General features: G+C 33.7%; 1 protein-coding gene across 2 annotated transcripts in view; it reads right to left on the reverse strand.

Annotated features, from left to right (window-relative positions):
* CDH12 (cadherin 12) overlaps positions 1 to 21770 on the reverse strand; it is a 278088-nt gene that overhangs the window by 41426 nt on the left and 214892 nt on the right. For both annotated transcript variants that reach the window (XM_024732038.1, XM_024732039.1), the window contains 2 exons: positions 16976 to 17163; positions 3136 to 3389 (listed from right to left, as the gene is read on the reverse strand). In XM_024732038.1, coding sequence (XP_024587806.1) covers positions 3136 to 3389; positions 16976 to 17163 — 442 coding nt within the window. The remainder of the gene's footprint in view (positions 1 to 3135; positions 3390 to 16975; positions 17164 to 21770) is intronic.

The raw sequence follows: 21770 nt of genomic DNA on the forward strand, positions 1-21770 counted from the left end.
GAATATTAGAAACAGGAAATCAGTTCATCTAAAGGCAAAGCCTAGAAACGCAAAGGAAACAATAACTAGAAATTAAGCTCACGACAAGAGGGGACAGGATATGGTATATTTGGGGGCATTACACCTAACTGAACCTTTCTTCTAAGGTTTTGCAATCCCTGGTTAATGTCATTGCTTTCTGCCTCTTTGCTGTGCTCAGTGATGATGAAGTAATAATATTTATAAAATACCCAGTGGTGTGGAATAACCTAATCTTAAATTAATACCTTCCACAATAATCCTATGAAAAGGGTAATGCAGAGCAGTAAATGCAGTAAAGCAAAGGAAGACAAAACAAACAGAGCATACCTACACATGACAAGTAACTTGTCATTTTGATACTTATTTTTTATAACATATTTTTACTATCATTCTTAAGTGATCAAACATGCATTCAGACCAAGAAGAGATGATCCATACCCCACATTCCTCAACTGACATGATTCAAGTTTATTGTTTACTCCAAGAACATGAAAGTAAGACAACTTTCATGTTGATTCAAAAGCTCCTCTGTCTTTTGACAACCCCTCACGGGGATCAATTAAATCCATCTCTGTCTGCAGCTTCAGTGAGTCAGGCTGCTGCCCATTAGAAAAAAGAGTGGGGATACTATTTCATTTCACATAAAGTAGCACTTTCAGACACTAGTTTCTGTGACATCAAAAACAAACAAACAAACAGGTAAAGAAAATAGGCTTGTACCTGGACAATTTCTCTAAAATGTAGTCTTCTTTTATTCTTCACACCAGGGTCTTGATCTAATCATTTTCTTATATTTAGAAGTTTGTAATTCTCACCTTACCTTTACTGGGTGGTATTTTTTACTTGTCAACTCTCTGATATTTTGGTTTTAAAGTATTTCATTAAAATAATATTTTATTCATATCTCGACCTCATCTTGCTATTATCAGTATTCAAAATAGAACATATGGACTTCCCTGGTGGTTAAGAATCCACCTGCCAGTGCAGGGGGCACAAGTTTGAGCCCTGGTCCAAGAAGATCCCACATGCAGCAGAGCAACTAAGCCCGTGAGCCACAACTACTGAGCCTGGGCTCTAGAATCCATGAGTCACAACTACTGAGCCCCCATGCCACAACTACTGAGCCTGTACTCTAGAGCCCGGAAGCCACAATTACTGCAGCCCGCATGCCTAGAGCCCGGGCTTCGCAACAAGAGAAGCCACTGCAATGAGAAGCCCGCACACCGCAACGAAGAGTAGTCCCTGCTCGCCACAACTAGGGAAAGCCCACGCGCAGCAATGAAGACCCAATGCAGTCAAAAAAATAAAATAAAATAAAAATAAAGCAAAATAAAAAAATAGTACATATAGTAAATTAAACAACTTAGCATGTTCCCTAAGATATTGTGTCCCACTATGTCCCACAATTCTCATCTATTGAACTGTAGAGAATTTCAATCCATGTTTATTTACCTTTTTATTACATTTTTACAGCCTTCAATATTTCTTCCATTCTGTTTACATTCTTGAAATTACTTATGAATCCACTCAGCAGGCATTTTCCACTTTCACAATGACCAACAGCACACTCAGGGTATTCAGGAACAAGATTGATGAATGATGACAGATTAATGTATAGCAACTACTAACATAGCAGATTCTTGAGAATGCCCCTGTGAACACTGGTAATAAATAGACTTCTCTGGAGTTTAACTGACAGTGAATCATGCTGTAATATGAGCATGTAGAACAACTTGAACCCAATGAGGAAATGAGCCAGCATTCAACCTGACGTGTAGGGGCACTCAATAATTGCTCTTTTTCTTCCCTTTCCCAAGACAAATGTGCTTTTTTAGTTCTCTCTTGATCACAGACATGCTTCAAGAAGGAAAGTGTTCAGGTGACTTTGGAGGGTGGATTCAGACAAATACAAAGAGCAGAGCTTTCATGCTCTCAAGCCATATCCTGAAATTTTTCTCTATGCTATTAATGTGTTGAGAATACCACTGAAAGGATGCTTTTTTTTTTTTTTTTTTAACCATTAATTACCCCTTGGCTTAAAATCTTGTGAGATGTATGTCTATGTATTTTTCCTATGTCAACAGAGTGGTGTTTTGCTTTAAAAACCTACTTAATGTGTTCTTTGGTTTGGATTTTGCATACTATAAGCTTCAACCCTTTAGAGTTAGAAGATTTGGAACAAATCACGTTTTTCTCTCTCTCTCTCCTTTTAGTTTGCACCTGCTAATTCCAAATCCCAGTCCTTCCCTCCCCTACACCCCCTCCCTATCGGCAACTGCAAAGTCTGTGAGTCTGTTCCTGTTTTGTATGTATGTTCATTTCTTCCTCCCCCCCACCCCGTTCTTGTAGGCACGTGGGCACCTGGAAGGGATTAAGCATACAGAGGAAGCAAAGTTGAATCAGAACAAGTCTCAAAATACGTTGTAGGATCGATTTATAAGGGAGGAAAAGGGAATTCCACCATGTTTCAGCAATGCAAGTGACATTTATGGGGGGCGGCATTTTCTTACTCTTTCTTATTCCATCGATTGCTTTGTTGACTCACTACCAAGCAGCCTTATGCCAGTAAGGAGCTCCTTGCGAAGTCTGGGCTTTGAGCAACTCCACAATGCCTCTTACCTTAAGACTGACTCTAATTGTGCTTCCATCAGCATATACAACTGCCACAGTGAAAAAATGAGCTGCAAATTTAAAATGGTAAAACAATCTTTTTCAAGCACTAACTTTGGGTAAGAGACAGAGATTTTAGAATAATTGAAAAATGCATTATATATCTATGATATTTCAGGCACTGTGAAAGTATCTTAATATCATTATTCATGAGAATCATCCTTTTAGGCTTACTATTAAATCCCTTTTGTGGATAAAAAAATTGAGGTTGACCAGCATGAGTGACAAGCCCAACATCAGGTCACTACTAAACCCTGTTACAGGGATTGATATCAGATGTTTTTGTTCAAATCCTATGTTTTCTCTTCTATTCTTATACTTACTATGTAAAGTGATTCCATTTTCAAGCACTATTCTCTAAATAATTCATGCAAGCCTGGTCAGAGTGTTGTTTTATTTTCTTTCTCTTTCTGACACAGAAAAGAAAACATTTCTTTTTCTTACCTTACGGCACTGCTGCCGACATCGAGGTCTTGGGCAGTGACGGCGCCAATGATGGTCCCAACTGGAGTGTCTTCGTAAACCTCCATGGTGTAGAGGGGCTTGCTGAAAACCGGCGGCTCGCCCACATCCAGCACGCTGATCTTCACTGTGGCAGTGTCCTTAAAAGGGCCCGCAGAGTGAAACCGGTGGTCAAGGTGCAGGTTGGAGGCCTCTACTTTAAAAGTATAAGCCTTCTTTGTTTCAAAATCCAACGGCTGTAGCGAGGACAAATCAAAAGTGAGGAGATACATTCATATAGGATGTGGCAACGATGGTGGACAGAGTAATTTGCAAGTTAATATCAAATGGTCATTTCCCTTTAATAATTAGTGGGTAAGGGAAGTACAAGTTAAACATTTTAAGAAAAGAGTCGACCAGTTGTAGAAGTGTCTGGGTAACTTGTACATGTCATCAGCTGCATACATTTAAATGACATATGCACACATATGTGCTAGATAGGGCTTATTCCTTTCACGTGAGTGGTTACAACTGCAGGAGATCAAGTACCTATTAAGGATGCTCTTATCCAGTACTGACATCTGGTGGAATTAAGCAGTAATTAAAAATACAACAAAATTGAAATGATACTTTTAGATTCCAGCTAAAACTTTGGTGTAGCAAACTATGTTTTTTTCTTGGACAGTTTTTATTATTTTGACAATAATATCCTTTTCTATTGAATACTTTTAATGTCTAGGTATTTTTGCTGCCAAGGACTATATCCAGAGTTTTGGTCCTTTGTGTTGTCAGCATTACACATAGAATTAGTAGGCACGGTAATGCATGATCAGGATATATGACCAAGAATTAAGGCTTTGAATATATAGGATTAAAGAATAACATGAGACAAAATATTTGGATGTAATTTGTCCTTGGAGTCACTGATCGTTGATTTTTCACTTTACACTGCTTATATTTACATTTTTCTGAATATTAGTTTTATGTTCCCAGTAACTGGAAATATTATATTACAGAAATATGATGTTGCTGTAGTGCTTTATTAAAATGAAAACTTTAAGGTCACTGGCTATGACTTCTAATCACGTATGACAAACTAAGACATGAAATTAACATTAACATAGTTAATTAACATAGTGATTTTCTGGGACCTTTAGAAGTTTCTGTTTTCTAAATTAATTCCCTCTGGTATGACTCCCATGATGTGCTAATTGCTGTGTCAACATATCTCTTTTTTGCCTCAGTACACCTGAGGGAAATAAAGTGGGTATATTTCTCTCTTTTAAGGACAAGATTGCTGTTTTATGCTTTTCCAGTGAAGAAGGGAAAAGAAAAGAAAGAAAATCACTGTGAAATCCTTAAAAACTCACAAATCTATAAGTTTATTATAGCAAACAGTAACACTTCTTGGACTTGACATTAAGTTTCTTTCACAGTAATTTTCACTCAGGGGGATCCATCTTTATCTTCCCTGTAATCGTTCCCCTTATTTTGTTTAATTCGTCCAATTTTTATTCATGCATTTCTTTGCCTTGGACTCAATGCTTTCTTTTAGTTTTTATATTTTTATTTATTCAGCTCATACCTGTTTACATAGAATACTGATTTTCTTCAATTTCTGTCTTCTTCTTGCTAAGACTTTTCATTTACTTTAAGCTAAAAAAAGAAATCTCAAACGAAACCGTTCAAAACTAAATTAATTTTAAAAAGTGTTGATTGCCTACATGGTGGTAAGATCTGGGATACATTCCAGGAGGACAGAATGAGGCAAAGATAAATAAGGTTTGCCATCTTGTTTAATGACTGAGTTGTTTGAATAAGTAGTAAGTCCCCCATCATTTGATGTATTCAAGAGAAATCAGGTGCCATAAGAGATACCTGAGTGATGTATAATTTATAAGCTGTACAAGCTAGTTTAAGTTAAAGAACATATAGAAATATTTCATGTTTTGTAAACTCTAAATGCCATCTCGATGATTGTTAAACAATACAATTTTTTTATCATAGTTACCCCTAACTTCTAGTGTAAGACGATTTTGATTTTATCACCTCAGGTCCTTTTGCCTAGAAGGCTATTTGAGCTGCCTTGACTGATACTTACCCCCTTTTTTGGCCCAGAATTAACTTCTCTTAAAATGTAGAAATTAGTACCAATTGTTCATCCTTTCCCTCTATACTTCTCCTAGACATCGGAATGCTTCTGATTGTCTGTAGGATTAGGCAAATTCTTTCTAGACAAGATCTCAATTTTATTTACCTAGTTAATTAACATGTCACTGCTCTCTGATGGACTTGACTTCCCACTTTGGAGTTCATTTCAAACCCAGGAATGAAGGGAGAATTCCAAAACCTTTCCTATATTTTGTTTTAGGAGATTAGACATAATCTATGCCTTTTAAGAACTCCTGACCTGTCACAGCAGACAAATATTTAGTGGGCAGGGTGATAAAGAGTGAGATGAAAGAAACTATCTGTACATACAGATATTCTTTTATGACTGAAAACTTATCTCCTGCAGTGATCAAACAACTGAAGAAAATTGTAGGAGAAATGCCACAATAATATCCTAGAGGGCCTTACCTCTTCGTGACCCTGGCCCTTAGGCAATGCCATTGTATAAAACCAGATAGCTCAGAAAGAGCAAAAACAAAAATCAACACCAATCTCTCTCTAATTGACTTTATCCGACTCATCTGACAGACTACCCACCACTCTTTGTGAAGGAGGTGGGGTGGGGTGGCACCGAGGAATGAAATTCATCTAACTTTGTAATCAACAAAAATCCTCTTATTTGAAACAAGTATAGAAAAAACAGGATTTTTTATTATTGTTGGGAAATGAATCATATTCCATAACAGAAATCCATTATTATGAAGTGGAAATAATTTAGCTCTCGCACAATAAATAGAAAATTTTGTGGTACTGCTTGGGGTGCATTCAGTTTTATGAACCTTTCTAGAAAAGTAAGAAAATGATTGATTAAATAGAATTTAGTTGAGTAGTTCCTTTGTCCTCAAGATGTTTCGATAAAGGAAGGTTAGTGAAACCAGAATTTTCAGGAAACAATTAATATCGTAGGGAGTTGTACAGTAAGAAACCTAAACTGTGAAGAAATGGAGGGACTTCCCTGGTGGCGCAGTGATTAAGACTCTGTGCTCCCAATGCAGGGGGTCCAGGTTCAATCCCTGGTCAGGGAACTAGATCACATGCATGCTGCCACTAAGAGTTTGCATGCTGCAACTAAGGAGCCCACCTGCTGCAACTAAGGAGCTGGCGAGCCACAACTAAGACCTGGAACAACCAAATAAATAAAAATAAATGAATAAATTTAAAAAAGAAATGGAATAGGATATATTTAATTGTTCATTAGAATAAAAAAGGAAAAAATTGGGCAAGCTATAATCTTTCTGATTCTTTGTTTTTAGCCACTTTCTCTGCTTTTACTTTGCTGAGATCCAGGTCATGAAAAACTACATAAAATATTAAAGTACCAAAATATTTTCTCATTTCAAAGAGGGATAAACAATTTTTGGCATAAAATACAAAAGAATAATTCCCTGTGCTCTTCCAGGCCTCATCATGTTTCCAGATAATGTTGAGTGAAAATGGATAGCTAGAGTTATATTTTGAGGAATTTGAAAAGTAGCTTTGGTAGACAGAATTCCCAAGGTGTCCCCAAAATTCTCACCCCCAAGGACAAGATAACCTCTTCTATAATCTCTTGTAAAATTTGCTGCCCTTGAGTGTGTGACGGGCCTCTGAACCGAATGGGATATCACCCCCTGAATTTGTTAAGTTTTATGGAAAAATAAATGATTGAAATATAATCAGGGTCTTTAATCACTTAACATTCAGTTAACCACAAGGGAGATTTTGCTTGAAGGGTCTGATGTAATCATGTGAGCCTTAGTAGAAGGAGGTACTGCAGATGATCTCCTGGCCTTGAAGAAGTAAATTTGTGATATAGGAGCCCACCTGACAAGTGCCTGGGGTGCCTCTGGGAACTGAGACTGGATCTTGACCAACAGTCAGCAAAAAAGTAGGGCCCACAGTCATAAAGCCATAAAGAAATGAGTTCTGCCAAAACAAGTAATCTTGGGAAAAAACTCTGTGCCTCAGATCAGTCGCAGCAGCGGCCTACACCTTGATTTCAGCCTGGAAGACCCTGAGGAGAAGGCTCACATATACTATGCTCTGACCCACAACTGCTTGTGCTTTCATGGCTCTTTACTTTCTGCTCTTCTCTACTGGTTCATTTTTTTATGATTAACATGTACCATTTTCACCATCACAGTAGAGTCCTCACTCTTAACAAAATGTATCCTTTAGAAATGACTCTACTCTCTCAGTCATATCATAGGTCTTAACAGTGAATGGAAAGGAAAATTGTCAGTGAACCCAGATAACTGAAGGCTGTAAATGTATCTGAAAGAGAAGATGCTTTTCAAGACAAGCAACAAGAAAGCAGATTTATACCAGGCTGAACAAAGATAAAAAGACACTAGGAACAAGCTCTTGTAAGGGAGGTTTATGATACAAGGCTAAACTATAAAGATAAGACTTTCAGATCAAGCATCATTTTAAAGGAAAATCAAGTTCCTCAAACTTAATTTTTTTAACAATACAGTAATCAATTCATTTACTCCTTGCTAGACTTTCCTATTAGCTAATAAATTAGTCTAAAACTCTACCACTACTCAAGTCTCATATTAAATCATCCATAGATGATGTCTGTACCTACTTCTTTAATTGATTTATTCAATTTAATTCTGCATAAATTGAATTAAATATTTGAGTAGATTTTATTTTGTCACAGTAGGAATTGAGGATATCTTGGTTCATGAGTTAAATTAAGTCAATTTTTTTTAGAGAGAGAGGGAGAGCCAGAACGAATAATAAGTAAATAATACTTTTCAGTTAGTGGTAAGATTTATGAGGAAAATAGTGTAATGGGACATAAGATAAATAAGCAAATGGTAGCATCCCAAGTGGTAATAAGTGCTATGGAAAAATCCAAAACTTGGAATACAGATCTATATTGTGTGTGTCAGGGGTAGATGGGGAAGAATGCGTGTGTGTTTATGTGAGAGGGAGCTATGGGAGGGTCTGGTATATCCCGTCATCACTGAGGAAGAAATTCAACTCAGTGTCACACATACAAAAAATGTCAAGCAGTTATCTGATGGAGAAAAGTTGTCACATTATCAGATGAGAATGCCCCTATCATAAAGGGGAAACAGTGAAATGTGGCCATTTTTAAAATGTAGATTTTAGTTTTGACAAATTTTAACAGTATTTCATTTCTAAAAATTTAAAAGAACAATAGAATTACCAGACAAAAAGTGTCTGTAAAGTAAAAATATTAAAATGAAGAAACATATAATTAATATACCTTATCTGTAAAAAATTTTTTACAGAACTATTTACTAGAAATGAATTTAATTTTTCTGTGGTCAAGTTATCAACTCTAGGTTTTTGTGCAGAATTGCAAATTTTTGATAATTTTAATGAATCAACTTAAGAATCATGGCATCGTTTCTAAGCCATATTTCAGTGACAATAATTTTTGGAACAAATTCAGTAACTAAGATAAAACAAAATAAAAAAGAATTGGAAGAACATATAGTGCTTTTATTTGAGGGCTTGTGGTGATATTTTCCCTAAGAAAGAAAAGATTTCATCAACTGTTACTAATGCCTAAGCAAGATATACGTTTTATAGGCACATGCAGTGTAAGTTATGACCATTGGGGGAGGGGGAATTCTTTTTAACTTCTTGAATGTCCATTCTCACATTTTACCTCTAATATATATTGTTCTTCACAATAGTTGAAAGTATATGCTTTTCAAATATGTTCTATAATTTACTGCAAGTTGTGTAGTCTTGAAAAATTTACTTTTCTCCAATGAACTTCATATTTCTCATTTATATAATCAGTAAAGCAATATTTTTCTAAATACTTTAAAAACATGTTGAACTCTGCATGGTATGTGAATACTAAGAAAAGTATTGCATCTGAAATTAAAACAATAAACCAACATGATTTTTTTTAAAAAGAAATTTAAACACCCTGTATATTTTAAGCATTTCCTTTATCATGGCGACACAGATATAGATATGGCAAAGTGTCTTTAGGGGCTTAAACTATAGTAGAAAGAAGCAGATGCATTTAGAATATGAGTACCTTTAAGTCTCATAGGTGCTTGGACAGAAATGGTAACATTTGGGGAAGAAAGTAAGGAGGGATCAACTTTCCCTGAGGGACTCAAGGAATTCTTTGGTGAGGGACATGAGTAACAGCCATGTTAAAGAACAGGAAAAAATTAATAAAATGCTCATGTAGGGTGGTGCCTTCTATGCAGAAGGAAGAATAGTACAGCATCTTCCATAGAAATTGCAATGAGTTTGGTGTGGTTGGAATGTAGCAGGTGAATGTGTGTGTGAGTGTGTGTCTGTATGTGTGTGTGTGTGTGTGTGTGTGTGTGTATGAAGAAGATGATAATAGAAAATATACTATTTGCTCTTTATCTTACTAGTGATAGGAGTCAGAAACAGATTAGGAGTGCGAGTAAAATAAACAGATGTAGGTTTCAACCATTCACTCATAAAGTAAATGGATGAACATAAGGTGTGTGGCTCAGAAAATAGCCCTTGAAGTGGTGGAAAAGAGTAACAAGGATTGTTGTAAGTCAACCCATGAAGAGGAGAAAGGGAAATTTTAATCCAAGTTCAGAAGGAATCAGTGATCAGGCTTCCCGCCCTATTCGGAAAGGGGAGTTCATGGTAATGGAAGCAGCATAAGAATAAGCTTAGATTTCTGCTTTAAGGAACTGGAGAGGATGTAGGGCCTTATCCAGGAAGGAGAAAATGTGAACAGGCACGCTTTGGTTGGGAGAAGACAAGGAATTCAGCTTTGGACATTTTGAGTGTGAAAAGACTAACACACACAAGTTAGAAATGTCTACAAGGCAGTAAACAATGTTCATTGGTTATGTCAACTTGGGGGCTAGTTGAGAGTTGATGAGACTAGGGAAGTGAGATGTTTAAAAAGAAGATGAAGATAAGTATTTACAAAAACAGGAGCATAATATTTACAGAAAAAAACACCACGTATTTTTCTTTGAAATTTTCATGTTTGTTTGACAAAAACAGGAATATTTTAAACAATAAATTGAGGTGTATGCTTGGTTATATAAAACAAGGTATTCCTAATTTTATTTTTATTTTTTCTAAGAGTTATTCAAAAATTAACCACATGATGGTGCTATGCTACCAAATCATTTGATGTGAATTCACTCCCCTGCTATTTGACATGTCAAAAAGAAAATGAGTTTTAGTGACTAATGGGACATAAATAAAATTGTCCAATGAGACCAGTTGAGAGTTTAGCCTATTTATTTAAAATTCTGGTGAAGAATAAAATATTTTATCTCTTCTGTTTTTAAGGAAAAAGAAAATAATTCACCTTGGATTCACTGTGATCAGTTATGGTTATTTGAAATGAAATAATATTGCCAAGTAACAGCAAAATAGTAAGGATTTTTTAATTCCAAAAAAGTTTTACTTATTTTGAAATAAATAGGAAATCACTTTACCATTCTTTATTTTAAACAGATGTTATCATTACTTGTTAGTTCCAGATAGATATTTTGTAGAAATAGCACAGAACTGGCTTAGAAATTATTCAAGACATTAAAATTGTTCTTTTGTACAATTTAAGTATTCATCCCACTATTTAATTGCCTAAATTTCTTGATCAGTAACAAGAAAACCACAGTGTGCCTATAAATAAACATGTATTTTCCGTTCTTGAATGTTTTTAACTCATGTAACTTTATATTTATATCCAATAAGTATATATTTATTCTCATTTATACAGTAGGAAATAAAAACTACTGACTAAAAATGTATTTCATTTAACTTTTCATGTAAGAATGAAATTTCTGAATTTAAAATACCTTACTCTCTCTTATTTTAAATGTAACCTATCGCCTAATTTTTAGATGTGACAAAAATTTTTTTTAAGTTATATTACCCCAATTTTGTCATTGTTTCTATTGCTATAATACTTAACAACATATAGGGCACTTTTTATTTTTTCATTCTTTCCTCAGTGCAATAGGACGTAAGTATAAAGTAAGAATAGTTTGTTTCTTAAAAAAAAAAAAAACAACAATATCTTGTGCCTTGTAGAGATATATAAAGTTGCATAATGTTATTCTGAATTCAAAGTGACACAGTGAAATGGCATTCTGTCACAGTGCTCATAAACTGAATCCAAGTTGAGGTTTAAAAGAAATAAAATAAAAATGCTTTTTTTTTTCATTCTTCTCAGCTCATACAAGCATGACCATCATTTTTATACATGTACACCCTCCCTCCATGCAGAAGAAGAGAGAGGGGGGAAATGGTAAAGGGAAAGTAAATAAAAATTTTGGAAATAAAACTATAATGAGAATATGTGCTTCAGAGAATATTAAGCATTTTCATTTATTTTTTAAGTGAGCTTAAAAAAGAAAAATGCTCTGAAAACAAAGAATATCATTATATTCAAAAACAGATACATATTCAAATGTAGAGTATATATTTTTAGACTTTCTAGATGCATGTAATATACTTAAAAACATAATTTCTGTATGAATTTGGTTTTACATCAAAACTCTTCATTGCAATTCTATGCTGAGTATTGCAGGGAGAAGTTTCCAAAGAGTAATTTTAAGATCATTATGGAACAAATACTGCTGTTGATATTTACATACATATTTATGATTTTACATCTACTTCTGGGACTCTGAATAAGTTCAAGATAAAGTCTTCTGAGAACTCTCTGAACATATGCATAAATAGCCCTATAATACAGTGTTAGCTCAAAAAATATCTAAAGAACTGTAGGCCAACACGTACATGAAAAGATGCTCAACATCACTAATCATCAGAGAAATGTTAATCAAAGCCACTATGAGGGCTTCCCTGGTGGCACAGTGGTTGAGAATCTGCCTGCTAATGCAGGGCACATGGGTTCGAGCCCTGGTCTGGGAGGATCCCACATGCCCATGCCGCGGAGCAACTAGGCCCGTGAGTCACAACTACTGAGCCTGCGCGTCTGGAGCCTGTGCTCCGCAAAAAGAGAGGCCACGATAGTGAGAGGCCCGCGCACCGCGATGAAGAGTGGCCCCTGCTTGCCACAACTAGAGAAAGCCCTTGCACAGAAACGAAGACCCAACACAGCAAAAATAAATTAATTAATAAATTCCTACCCCCAACATCTTCTTAAAAAAAAAAACACACACACACACAATGAGACATCACCTCACATATGCTACACTGGCTATTATCAAAAAGACAAAAAAATGAGTGTTGGAGAGGATGTGAGGAAAAATAAATCTTTGTGCACTGTTGGTGGAAGTATAAATTGGTGTAGCTATTATGAAAAACAGTATGGAGTTTCCTCAGAAAGTTACAAATAGAACTGCTGTATGATCCAGCAATTTCATTTCTGGGTATTTATCCAAAGAAAACAAAAAAAACACTAACTTAAAAAGACATATGCAACCCCATGTTCATTGCAGCATTATTTACAATAGCCAAGATATGGAAGCAACCCAAATGTCCATTGAGAGATGAATGGATAAAGAAAATGTGGTATATACAATCATCCTTTGGTATCCATGGGAGATTGGCTCCAGGACCCCTGCAGGTACCAAAATCCAAGCATGCTCAAATTCCTTATATAAATGGAAGTGGTATTTACATATAACCTATGCACAGCCTTCCATATATTTTAAATATTCTCTAGATTACTTGTAATGCCTAATACAAGTAAATGCTATGTAAATAGTTGCCAGTGTGCAGCAACTTCAAGGTGTGCCTTTTGGAACTTTCTGAAAATTTTTTTCCCCAATATTTTCCATCCACAGTTGATTGAATCCTTGCATGTGGAACCTAGAGATATAGAGATACAGAATAAAATCTTGCCACTTACAACAACATGGATTGACCTTGAAGGCATTATGCAAAGTGAAATAGGTCAGACAGGGAAAGACAAATATCATATGATTTCAGTTATATATGAAATCTAAAACAAAAGACAAAAACATAAAAGAAAAATAACAAGAAAAAAACAGGCTCATAGATTACAAAGAATAGATTGGTTGTTGCCAGAAGTGGGGGTTGGGTGGGGGGTGAAATGAGTGAAGAGAGTCAACAGGTACAAACTTACAGTTATAAAGTAAATAAGTCACGGGGATGTAAGATACTATATGGGGACTACAGGTTAATAATACTGTGTTGCATATCTGAATGTTGCAAAAAGTGTAAATCTTAGAAATTCTCATCAGAAGAAAAAATTTGTAACTATGTGTGGTGATGGATATTAACTAGATTTATTGTGGTGATCGTTTGCAATATATAAAATTTTGAATTATTATGTGGCACCTGAAACTAATATAATTTTGTGTGTCAAGTATACCTCAATAAAAAGTACATAATTTACATTATTTAAATTAATTTTGAGTTTTTCGTGGGCTTTATTGAACAGAATATTTCCTCATTGTTTTATTTTTAGAAAAATATACTGCCATAGTTATTCAAGTCATATATCTATATATGTATGGGAGCACGTGCACGCGCACACACACACACACACACACACACACACACTTACTCAAAATAATACATACACCAGATATGTAGATAGGTAGGTAGTTAGATAGATAAATAGATAATTTCAAATTTTTGTTACAAAAATGTTCCCCTGAGTTATTTTTTACAGATTTATAAATGTAGTCTGTAGGTTGCAATTTTCTTTTCCAACAGAATAAGAGGTTAGCTGGTATGGATTGCCTCTGGTGTCTCCTTATTTAGAGAGTAAAACAAATTAGAATGCTAAAAACAAATCTATTCAAATGTTTGACATAATTTACCGGATGTTAAGAATATTTATAAAAATATACTTGGGCCGTTCCTTTAAAATCTAGCCAGAATCTCACCATTTCTCACAATTTTCATTGCTATAAAGATCAGGGACCATATCTCCATCATTGGTTTCCTGGATTATTTCTATAGTCTCTTAACTGGTCTATTTCTGTCCTTACTCCCTAGTCATTATTCACCTCAGAAAAGTCAGCATATCCTGGCTTTACCAAGGGTAATCGTAATTTAGATAGAAATTTGCCACGGTCTTCTCGTATCACGATTTAATTCAAGTCCTTTGCCTGGTCTGCAAGGATCTCCATGATGGGACATTCGTCGGCATATTTGACCTCATCTCCAGCTATGGGCCCCTCCATTTACTGTACTCAGTGCCACTGGCCTCCTTGCCCGGTACACTTTCATTTCAGGGATTTTGCAATTGCTGCTCAGTCTTTCTGGAGCACACATCACTCAGATACCATATGGCTCATCTTTTGCTTCCTTCAGGTCTCTGCTGAAATTTTATCCTAACAGAGAAGTCTTTTCTGACTACCTCACTGTAGGAGAGCTACTACCCTCTAAATTGCTTATTTTTACCCTGATTTGTGTTTTGCAAACTTAAATTTAACACTGACAGTGCTTTTAAATTTACTTATTGTCTAACTTCCCTGGTTGAACAGTAGCTGCTTGAGCAGAGTGAATGTGTCTGTTTCCTTCACTGACCCCCAGAGTCCAGAATGGGTTAGGATTTAGTGGTTGTTGCATCAATGTTCGGTGAATGAAGGAGTGAATTTTAGTTATGGACCCTGAGCTTTATTTAGATAACAAATTGTATGCCAGCAAAATGGGCAACGGTTACTTATCCACTGCAGGAGGAAAAATATATGTATTTATAAACATATATATATATATATATATTTACTTCAAGATATATTTTCCAGACTATTTTATACATTATATGTAAATCCATTTTAATAAAGGTATGCTATAATTTCACAAATATCACTTTTAATCTAGTTAAAAACTAGAAAATAAAAAAATAAACAAAATGAATGCAAAATAAATAAGACTCTTTCACTCTTTATGACATCTCCATACACTAAAAAGGCAGAAGATATATTCTTCTTGCTTTAGTGATTATGCATAATAAGTATTTACAAAAAGTTGATTTATATGACTACGTCATTACTTTCAATGATTAATCCACTTTGACATGGTAATATAAAGTTCTATAGTTAGCACACTACTCCCTTTTCAATTGTGTTAAAAAGTAAAAAAAAAGTCATACATTTTCCCAGACTGACACTAAGACATTGATTATTTATTGGCATAGATAGTAAATAAGTGTAACTCAATACAAAATATAAAATCCTATGTGTAAATATAAAATGCGTTCATTGTATCTCTGTAAATATAAATTAATATAAATATATATATTATACACAATGTAACTTTTGTATCTCAATTTTACTTTGTAAATATATTTAATTTCAAACTTAAGTTTTATGAATCATTGATATAAAATATTTTCTATTATTTCTCATATTACTAAGAGAATTTATATCTGTTTAATATGAATTAATATCTCTACACCTTTTAAGCATTGTTATATATTGAGATCATTTTTTAAAATTTTTGACAAGATTTTAAGGGATTTGTTACTGAATAGAAAAAAGAAAATCAAGCAAAACCACAACAAAATAATAATGGAATAAACATTTGACACAATTTTTTTTTTCTAGGTATACTCTGAAAATTTAGCATAAATGAAAAATTTTGCTGAATGGGACCATGTGATTAAATTAATTTCTAGACAAAGCACAATTTTCTTGCAATAGTAGGAATTAAAAGTTGATAAATCATCTACATGAAAACTGTTTCTTTTCAGGATTATTTTTATTACCACATATGTTGTTTCTTTGATAAAATTCAGAGTTCCTGAACAAATATGGAAACAGCAGCACGATTAATGGGACTGAATGTAAAAATACTTTTTGCAGGTTAAAATAATCACAAGTATCAAAATTAAATGTGTATGGTATACCACCTTTTGGGATAAATAGAGTGCACTTTGCTATAATAGGGAGAGGGAAAAACTGTACTAAATTAAATGAAGTTCATTTTTTTGCCTGCACTGTATTATTGGAAATTCCTATAATTTACCTCATTGTTATAGAAATAATCTACACACCCCAAATACAGTCATGATTTTTCTCTTTCTCACATTTACATTCTTCTTTTTCATGACCCTACCTGACAAAAAACAAACTACATACACTGAGATAAGGATTCATTTCCAATATTTTGAATTTTGCTCTCCATCCTCTTTTATATAAAACAATTTAACATTACTCGAGGGCTTCCCACCGCGTTTCACCTTTCTGTCCTCTCCCTCCTTCTCGTTAATTTTTCTCTTCACTTCCCTTGTCATAGCCCCTCAAACCCAGCGCTACCCATTCTCATTTCGTCCACTTGCCAGTAGCAGCGCTCGCCCATATCAGAATTCTTTCAGTCTGAGGTCCAGGCTCACAAACAATGTGTGAATTAGATATTTATATTCTCAGAAAAGTAATAAAAGGGGCAAGACCAAGCCTGGTGTGCATAGAGTTTACTTCTAGATCTTATTTTTAAATTAACCTTTTCGTCTGAGTTGATAACATTAAAAACTTAAATTAAAATTAGACTCTGGTAAGAATTTTTTAAGGACTTAAGCAAATTAATAGGCCTAATTTTTTCAACACAAAATATATACCTGGTGAATCACAGAATAAAAGTGTCTCTGGGAGTGAATACTTCATAGTCATCTGGCCTTTTTTTAATTTAAAATATTGCTCATTGAAGAAAAATTTAAATTTCTGTCATTTTCAAGTTTTAGTCTTTCTGTTCATTAATTTTTATTGGGTAATCTACTTTGAAAAACATGTCTATGTACCTTTTTCAATTTGAGGACTCCTTCTTGTGTATTCTCATCTGTGACGATGTCAAACAAATTTCCCCCATCTCCTGGAACAATACTGTATTCAATTTCCGCATTTTGTCCAAAATCAGGGTCCACAGCTCTTATTCTTCCAATAGCTGAGCCAATAGGGGAAGACTCAGGAACTTTCAGATGGAAAATGCCTGATAAGATATATACAATTTTTGTATACAGTGGAGTTAGTAAAGTACATAATAAGATTACCAGCCTTGAAAATATAGTCTACAGAAAATAAATCAACTCTAAAACATAATAGTGCAAAATTGAAAGGCAATTTGCTATCCAGTTAAAGATTATAATTAGGAGTAATAATTTCACTTTTCACTTCAATAGATTCTGTTGTAGAATTTCAATTGGTCATTATAAATAGTAGGAAGTGTTAAATTAAAATTACTGTGAAGAAATATTTTACATACTAGCACCATCTAAGTGTAACCAGTATCAAATGTGAAGGTGGGAATACTCATGAAATAAACTGATACTAATGCAAAAGAAACCAGGATACAAGACATAGATTAAAAAGATACATAGATAGATGATAGATAGATAGAAGACAGATATTTAGATATTTATAGAAAAATAAGGCTATGTGTCCTAACACACAACAATATAAAACATATATGTAAATGAATATAATAATAGATGAATTATTTCCTCAATAAGTATAAATCATTAAACTAAAAATTACTTGTAAAATGATAAGTGTATATATTTATATCTGTATTAAATACGTGTACATATATTTAATCTACAATGGATTTAAGTATAGTATACTACAGACTAATATTCAACTTATACTTAGTAAATTTTTAGTAGATTCCCTTCCAGGTACTTTTACACACTTTTAAAGTCAGGATATAAAGTTCTCTCTCCCAATTTTTTAACGTTAAGGAAAAGAGAAAAGTAAAATGCTTATTGTGTACCACCAGGCGGAGCACCGACATTACTATAAATTTGATACTGAGTCAGAAAAACCTATAAAAATCTCTATCTATATAAAATATAATAGAATCAAGAAAAATTATGGTATCTCACAAAAATGAAAATATATACATTGTTTAAAAGAGTTTACACAATTTTGTAAGGTATAACGTGAAGAAAAAAATATGGGCTATTTTACTGATATCTCACCAATATAAATATTAATAGGTTAAACAGGAGTCTGTCTAAATCAAAAAAATGGAAAGAAAGAAAATAGGAGGAAATGCAAATGCTAAAGCAAAGCTAAACACAAAAATATAAAGTTTAAATTAATATTGACACCAGTTTAAGCTTCTGTTAGTAGATTTTGGATTCTACTTTCCCATGAGTAAAGCAACCAGGGTAATTAATTTGATTTGAAATTCTAGTTACATTTATAGCAATTAAATTCGAAAGGTTTTAATATGTTTTTTGGATGCTGAAGTCCATTCAACAAGCTACATTACAGTATTACAATTGTTTCCTTTGAGATATGAGAAAAAATAATCATTCACATTTTATGGAGATTCTGCCAAATTGTCAATTCTTTATTCCCAGTTATTTTTAGAGGTCTATTGTTGTTTCACAACCAGTTACAAAATTTTCCAATTTCATTAGCCCAGGAAGCACTTAAATCTTGCCATCTGCCTTTCTACCTACTGCCCCCAAAAAGGATATCTACCTTTTGCTCCTATAATGTTAAAATCAGCCTTATTTATATCCATCCAATGGACATTACCTCAACGGGACAGATAATATATTTAGTCTCAAGAGAGCTAAGTATTTACCTAAAATTGTTTGTTTCCATGTAATAGACAGAAAGTAAATTTTACAGTGGTATAAAATACTTGCTTAATTAGTTAACTTAATAGTTAATTAACAGTATAACTGCCTTCAAACAAGATATGAGAAATCTCTCTAAAAGAGAAAATGTAAATGTTAAATAAATAAATAGATACCAAATAAAAATACTTCAAGTGGCAACAATGGAGTGTTATGTAGACATTATAAAATAATTTTGGTTGAAGAATTCATATTTATCTATCAAACTAGCAACTTTTCATAGACTATAATTATGTTTCATTAGGCTTTATTCCCTAAACACTTAAGAGAGTGCTATCCTATAGAGTTGTCCAATGTTTGTGAACTCAAAGCAGGGTTTGAATTTGAGAAAACACGAGCAAAGAAAAAGAATAAAATTATGGGTTACATTGTATACCCATTGCCTCCAAAAAGGGTAAAGACAGATATCCAAGGGGAATTTGTCTGAGTTCAAATAGCCATGATTAGTAAGCAAGACATAATGTGGCTTTTGCAACCTAGTTTCTATACAGCATGTGTTTCACAATAGCCATATTAAACTCTAATCCTACTGAAGCACTCCTGAGATATTAGCAAACAGAAGGATGCCTGAATTCCTGTTTAATGTGGCAAGAAAGCATGTGACACAGTTATATAAAGTTGTACTAAATTTCTCAGTGACAAATTCCAAAGAAAGAGGACAAGGCATAGAACATGTGAAGTATTTTTTATTTCCTTTTTTCTTCCTTTCTTAGCACCTATGATTTACCAGAAATGTGTCTACAACCTTTGTGTCTCATTGTGTGATTGTGATATTGAAATGAAGAAACACCAAAAGCCTTGACTCTATAGTGTGATCTGTCATGGTCTAATCTAACAGTACATCAGTAAGTGTTAGGAAAGTTCTTGATTTTTTCCAAATAGAGCAGTGGAGGTCTATGTTGGAAAATAAATGCTCCTCTAACAGGATATTTAGTTAGGAAACATGACTAAAAATTACTGAAGACATAACTGGCAGAGATTTGAGAGAGATAGGGAACTGTCAAGTGTAGTGGATTTCAAGTTAAAAACATGGTCAAGCAGTGCATGATGGTGATAGTGTTGCATCACTGGGGAAAGGGGAGGGTTGAATGGAATCTTTAGGAAAATATGGGCATCTAACGTAAAAGCTTGGAAAATTTCTGCTTACTTTATCCAAGTGATTCGGGGGGAGCAACTTTAGGTTACGTGTTACGTTTATGAGTTCGCTTTTCATTTGAACATTTAAAAGTAAAAATAATAGAATCAAAACATCAAGGGAAATAATCTAGTCTGGTGTTATCACTTAGGCTTATGGTTAGTGAAGGTGAAGAGTTTAGCCAGAATTGAGACCTTTCGATGTCAGAAAAAAATTTAAACTCTGAGAGGCTAGCTAAAGGACATCAGATAATACAGACTATAGATGAAAGACTATATGCCTTTTCAAGACTATAGGCTTACATATGACTCTTATGTGTTATAAAAGAACATTTTACGAGGCTAATAACAATAAATGTGAAGACAGCCATACTTTGCAATCCTCTATCAATATAAGTTAAATAGCAGTTTTAGAAAAAGTTGTCAGCATGTAGTTTGCCTGCAAAATTCATAATTATCTAACAGCACTGGAAAACTTGTCATTAAATTGAAATATTAGTCTTGTCCTAAAAAGATGGAATTAATAGCATTCAACTAACATGCCCTACTAAAATTAAGATATAATAGAAGTAAAACAGTGTTTTCCACTTACATCTGTTTTCTACATTGAGGTTTTAGTGTACATAAAACAAACACATAGAGAGCACTGAATTTTCTGTTCTTTGCATAACAGATATACATTGTAGTAAGGTGGAAGATGCATTCATTAAGACAAGCATTTCTCAGTAGAACATTGTAGTTGGCAATAAAGTCTACAGAACATGGAACAAGTCAGAGAAGCTATGCATTAGTCTTGTCAGATTGTTTAGGTTCTGTCATTTTATTTCCAATGACTTGACATTTTATCGTTTCTAGAAACTCAACAGCAATAAAGCTAGGGTCATTAAGATTAATTCAAAACTGAAGTAAATCTTCACCTGTACCAAAGTTGGATCGCTTATGATGTACCATGTAATTACACTGCCATCATTTTCTGGACATCCTACTTTTGACACATATGAAACATCTTAATGGCACTACCTCTACAACACACATTATGATAGAAGACAGGTAACAAGAAATTATTCACAGAGTCAATAAGAATATATACTTACATAGTTATCAAATATGCATGCTAGGCTGAATAAAAATAACCATGTTCCCATAGAAAAGGAGAAAACTGCATGTAGTGAACTAAGGTAGAATTATAGTGATCAAATTCTCTAGCTTCTTACAGGTAATGTGCCCTGTTAATTCCAAAGGTAAAAGTATTTGTTACTTAATTATAGGCTAAGTGGGCATCCTCTAAGTAACTAATGCTACTCAAAAAGTTATACTTTGATTATTAGAACTTGCACTGCGTGTGTGTGTGAATGTGTGCACATTCATTAATACCTAAGGACAAAGGTTATATATTTCCCTTCCTTTTTCTTTGAGAAACTTTCCAAGTATTGATGAAAACACCAAAAACATATATTTACTTAACAAAATACAAATTAATATGTTACAGTTTAATCAGAAATAAAGATTATAGGACCTGAATAAATACATTAAATGAATGAATGAATTATACAGTACTGTGACAACATTCAGCCATAAGAATAGAAAATAAAAAGAAGATGGAATAATCCATTACAACTTCTCTTTTGAAATACATTTTATTTTATGCTTATAGTAATAACTAATCTAAAGCTACTGAAAAACAACACATAAGAAGTCAATGTTCAGCTGCACATAAAACGTATCTATATGTAACAAATAACTAAGTTGGAGGTAATTAGGCCTAAGTAGAAATTATTTCAAATTGATAAGAATGTTAAACATTTTTAAGAAC

Source organism: Neophocaena asiaeorientalis, unplaced genomic scaffold (assembly GCF_003031525.2).
Source record: "Neophocaena asiaeorientalis asiaeorientalis breed wild unplaced genomic scaffold, Neophocaena_asiaeorientalis_V1.1 scaffold722, whole genome shotgun sequence".
Classification (NCBI taxonomy): domain Eukaryota; kingdom Metazoa; phylum Chordata; class Mammalia; order Artiodactyla; family Phocoenidae; genus Neophocaena; species Neophocaena asiaeorientalis.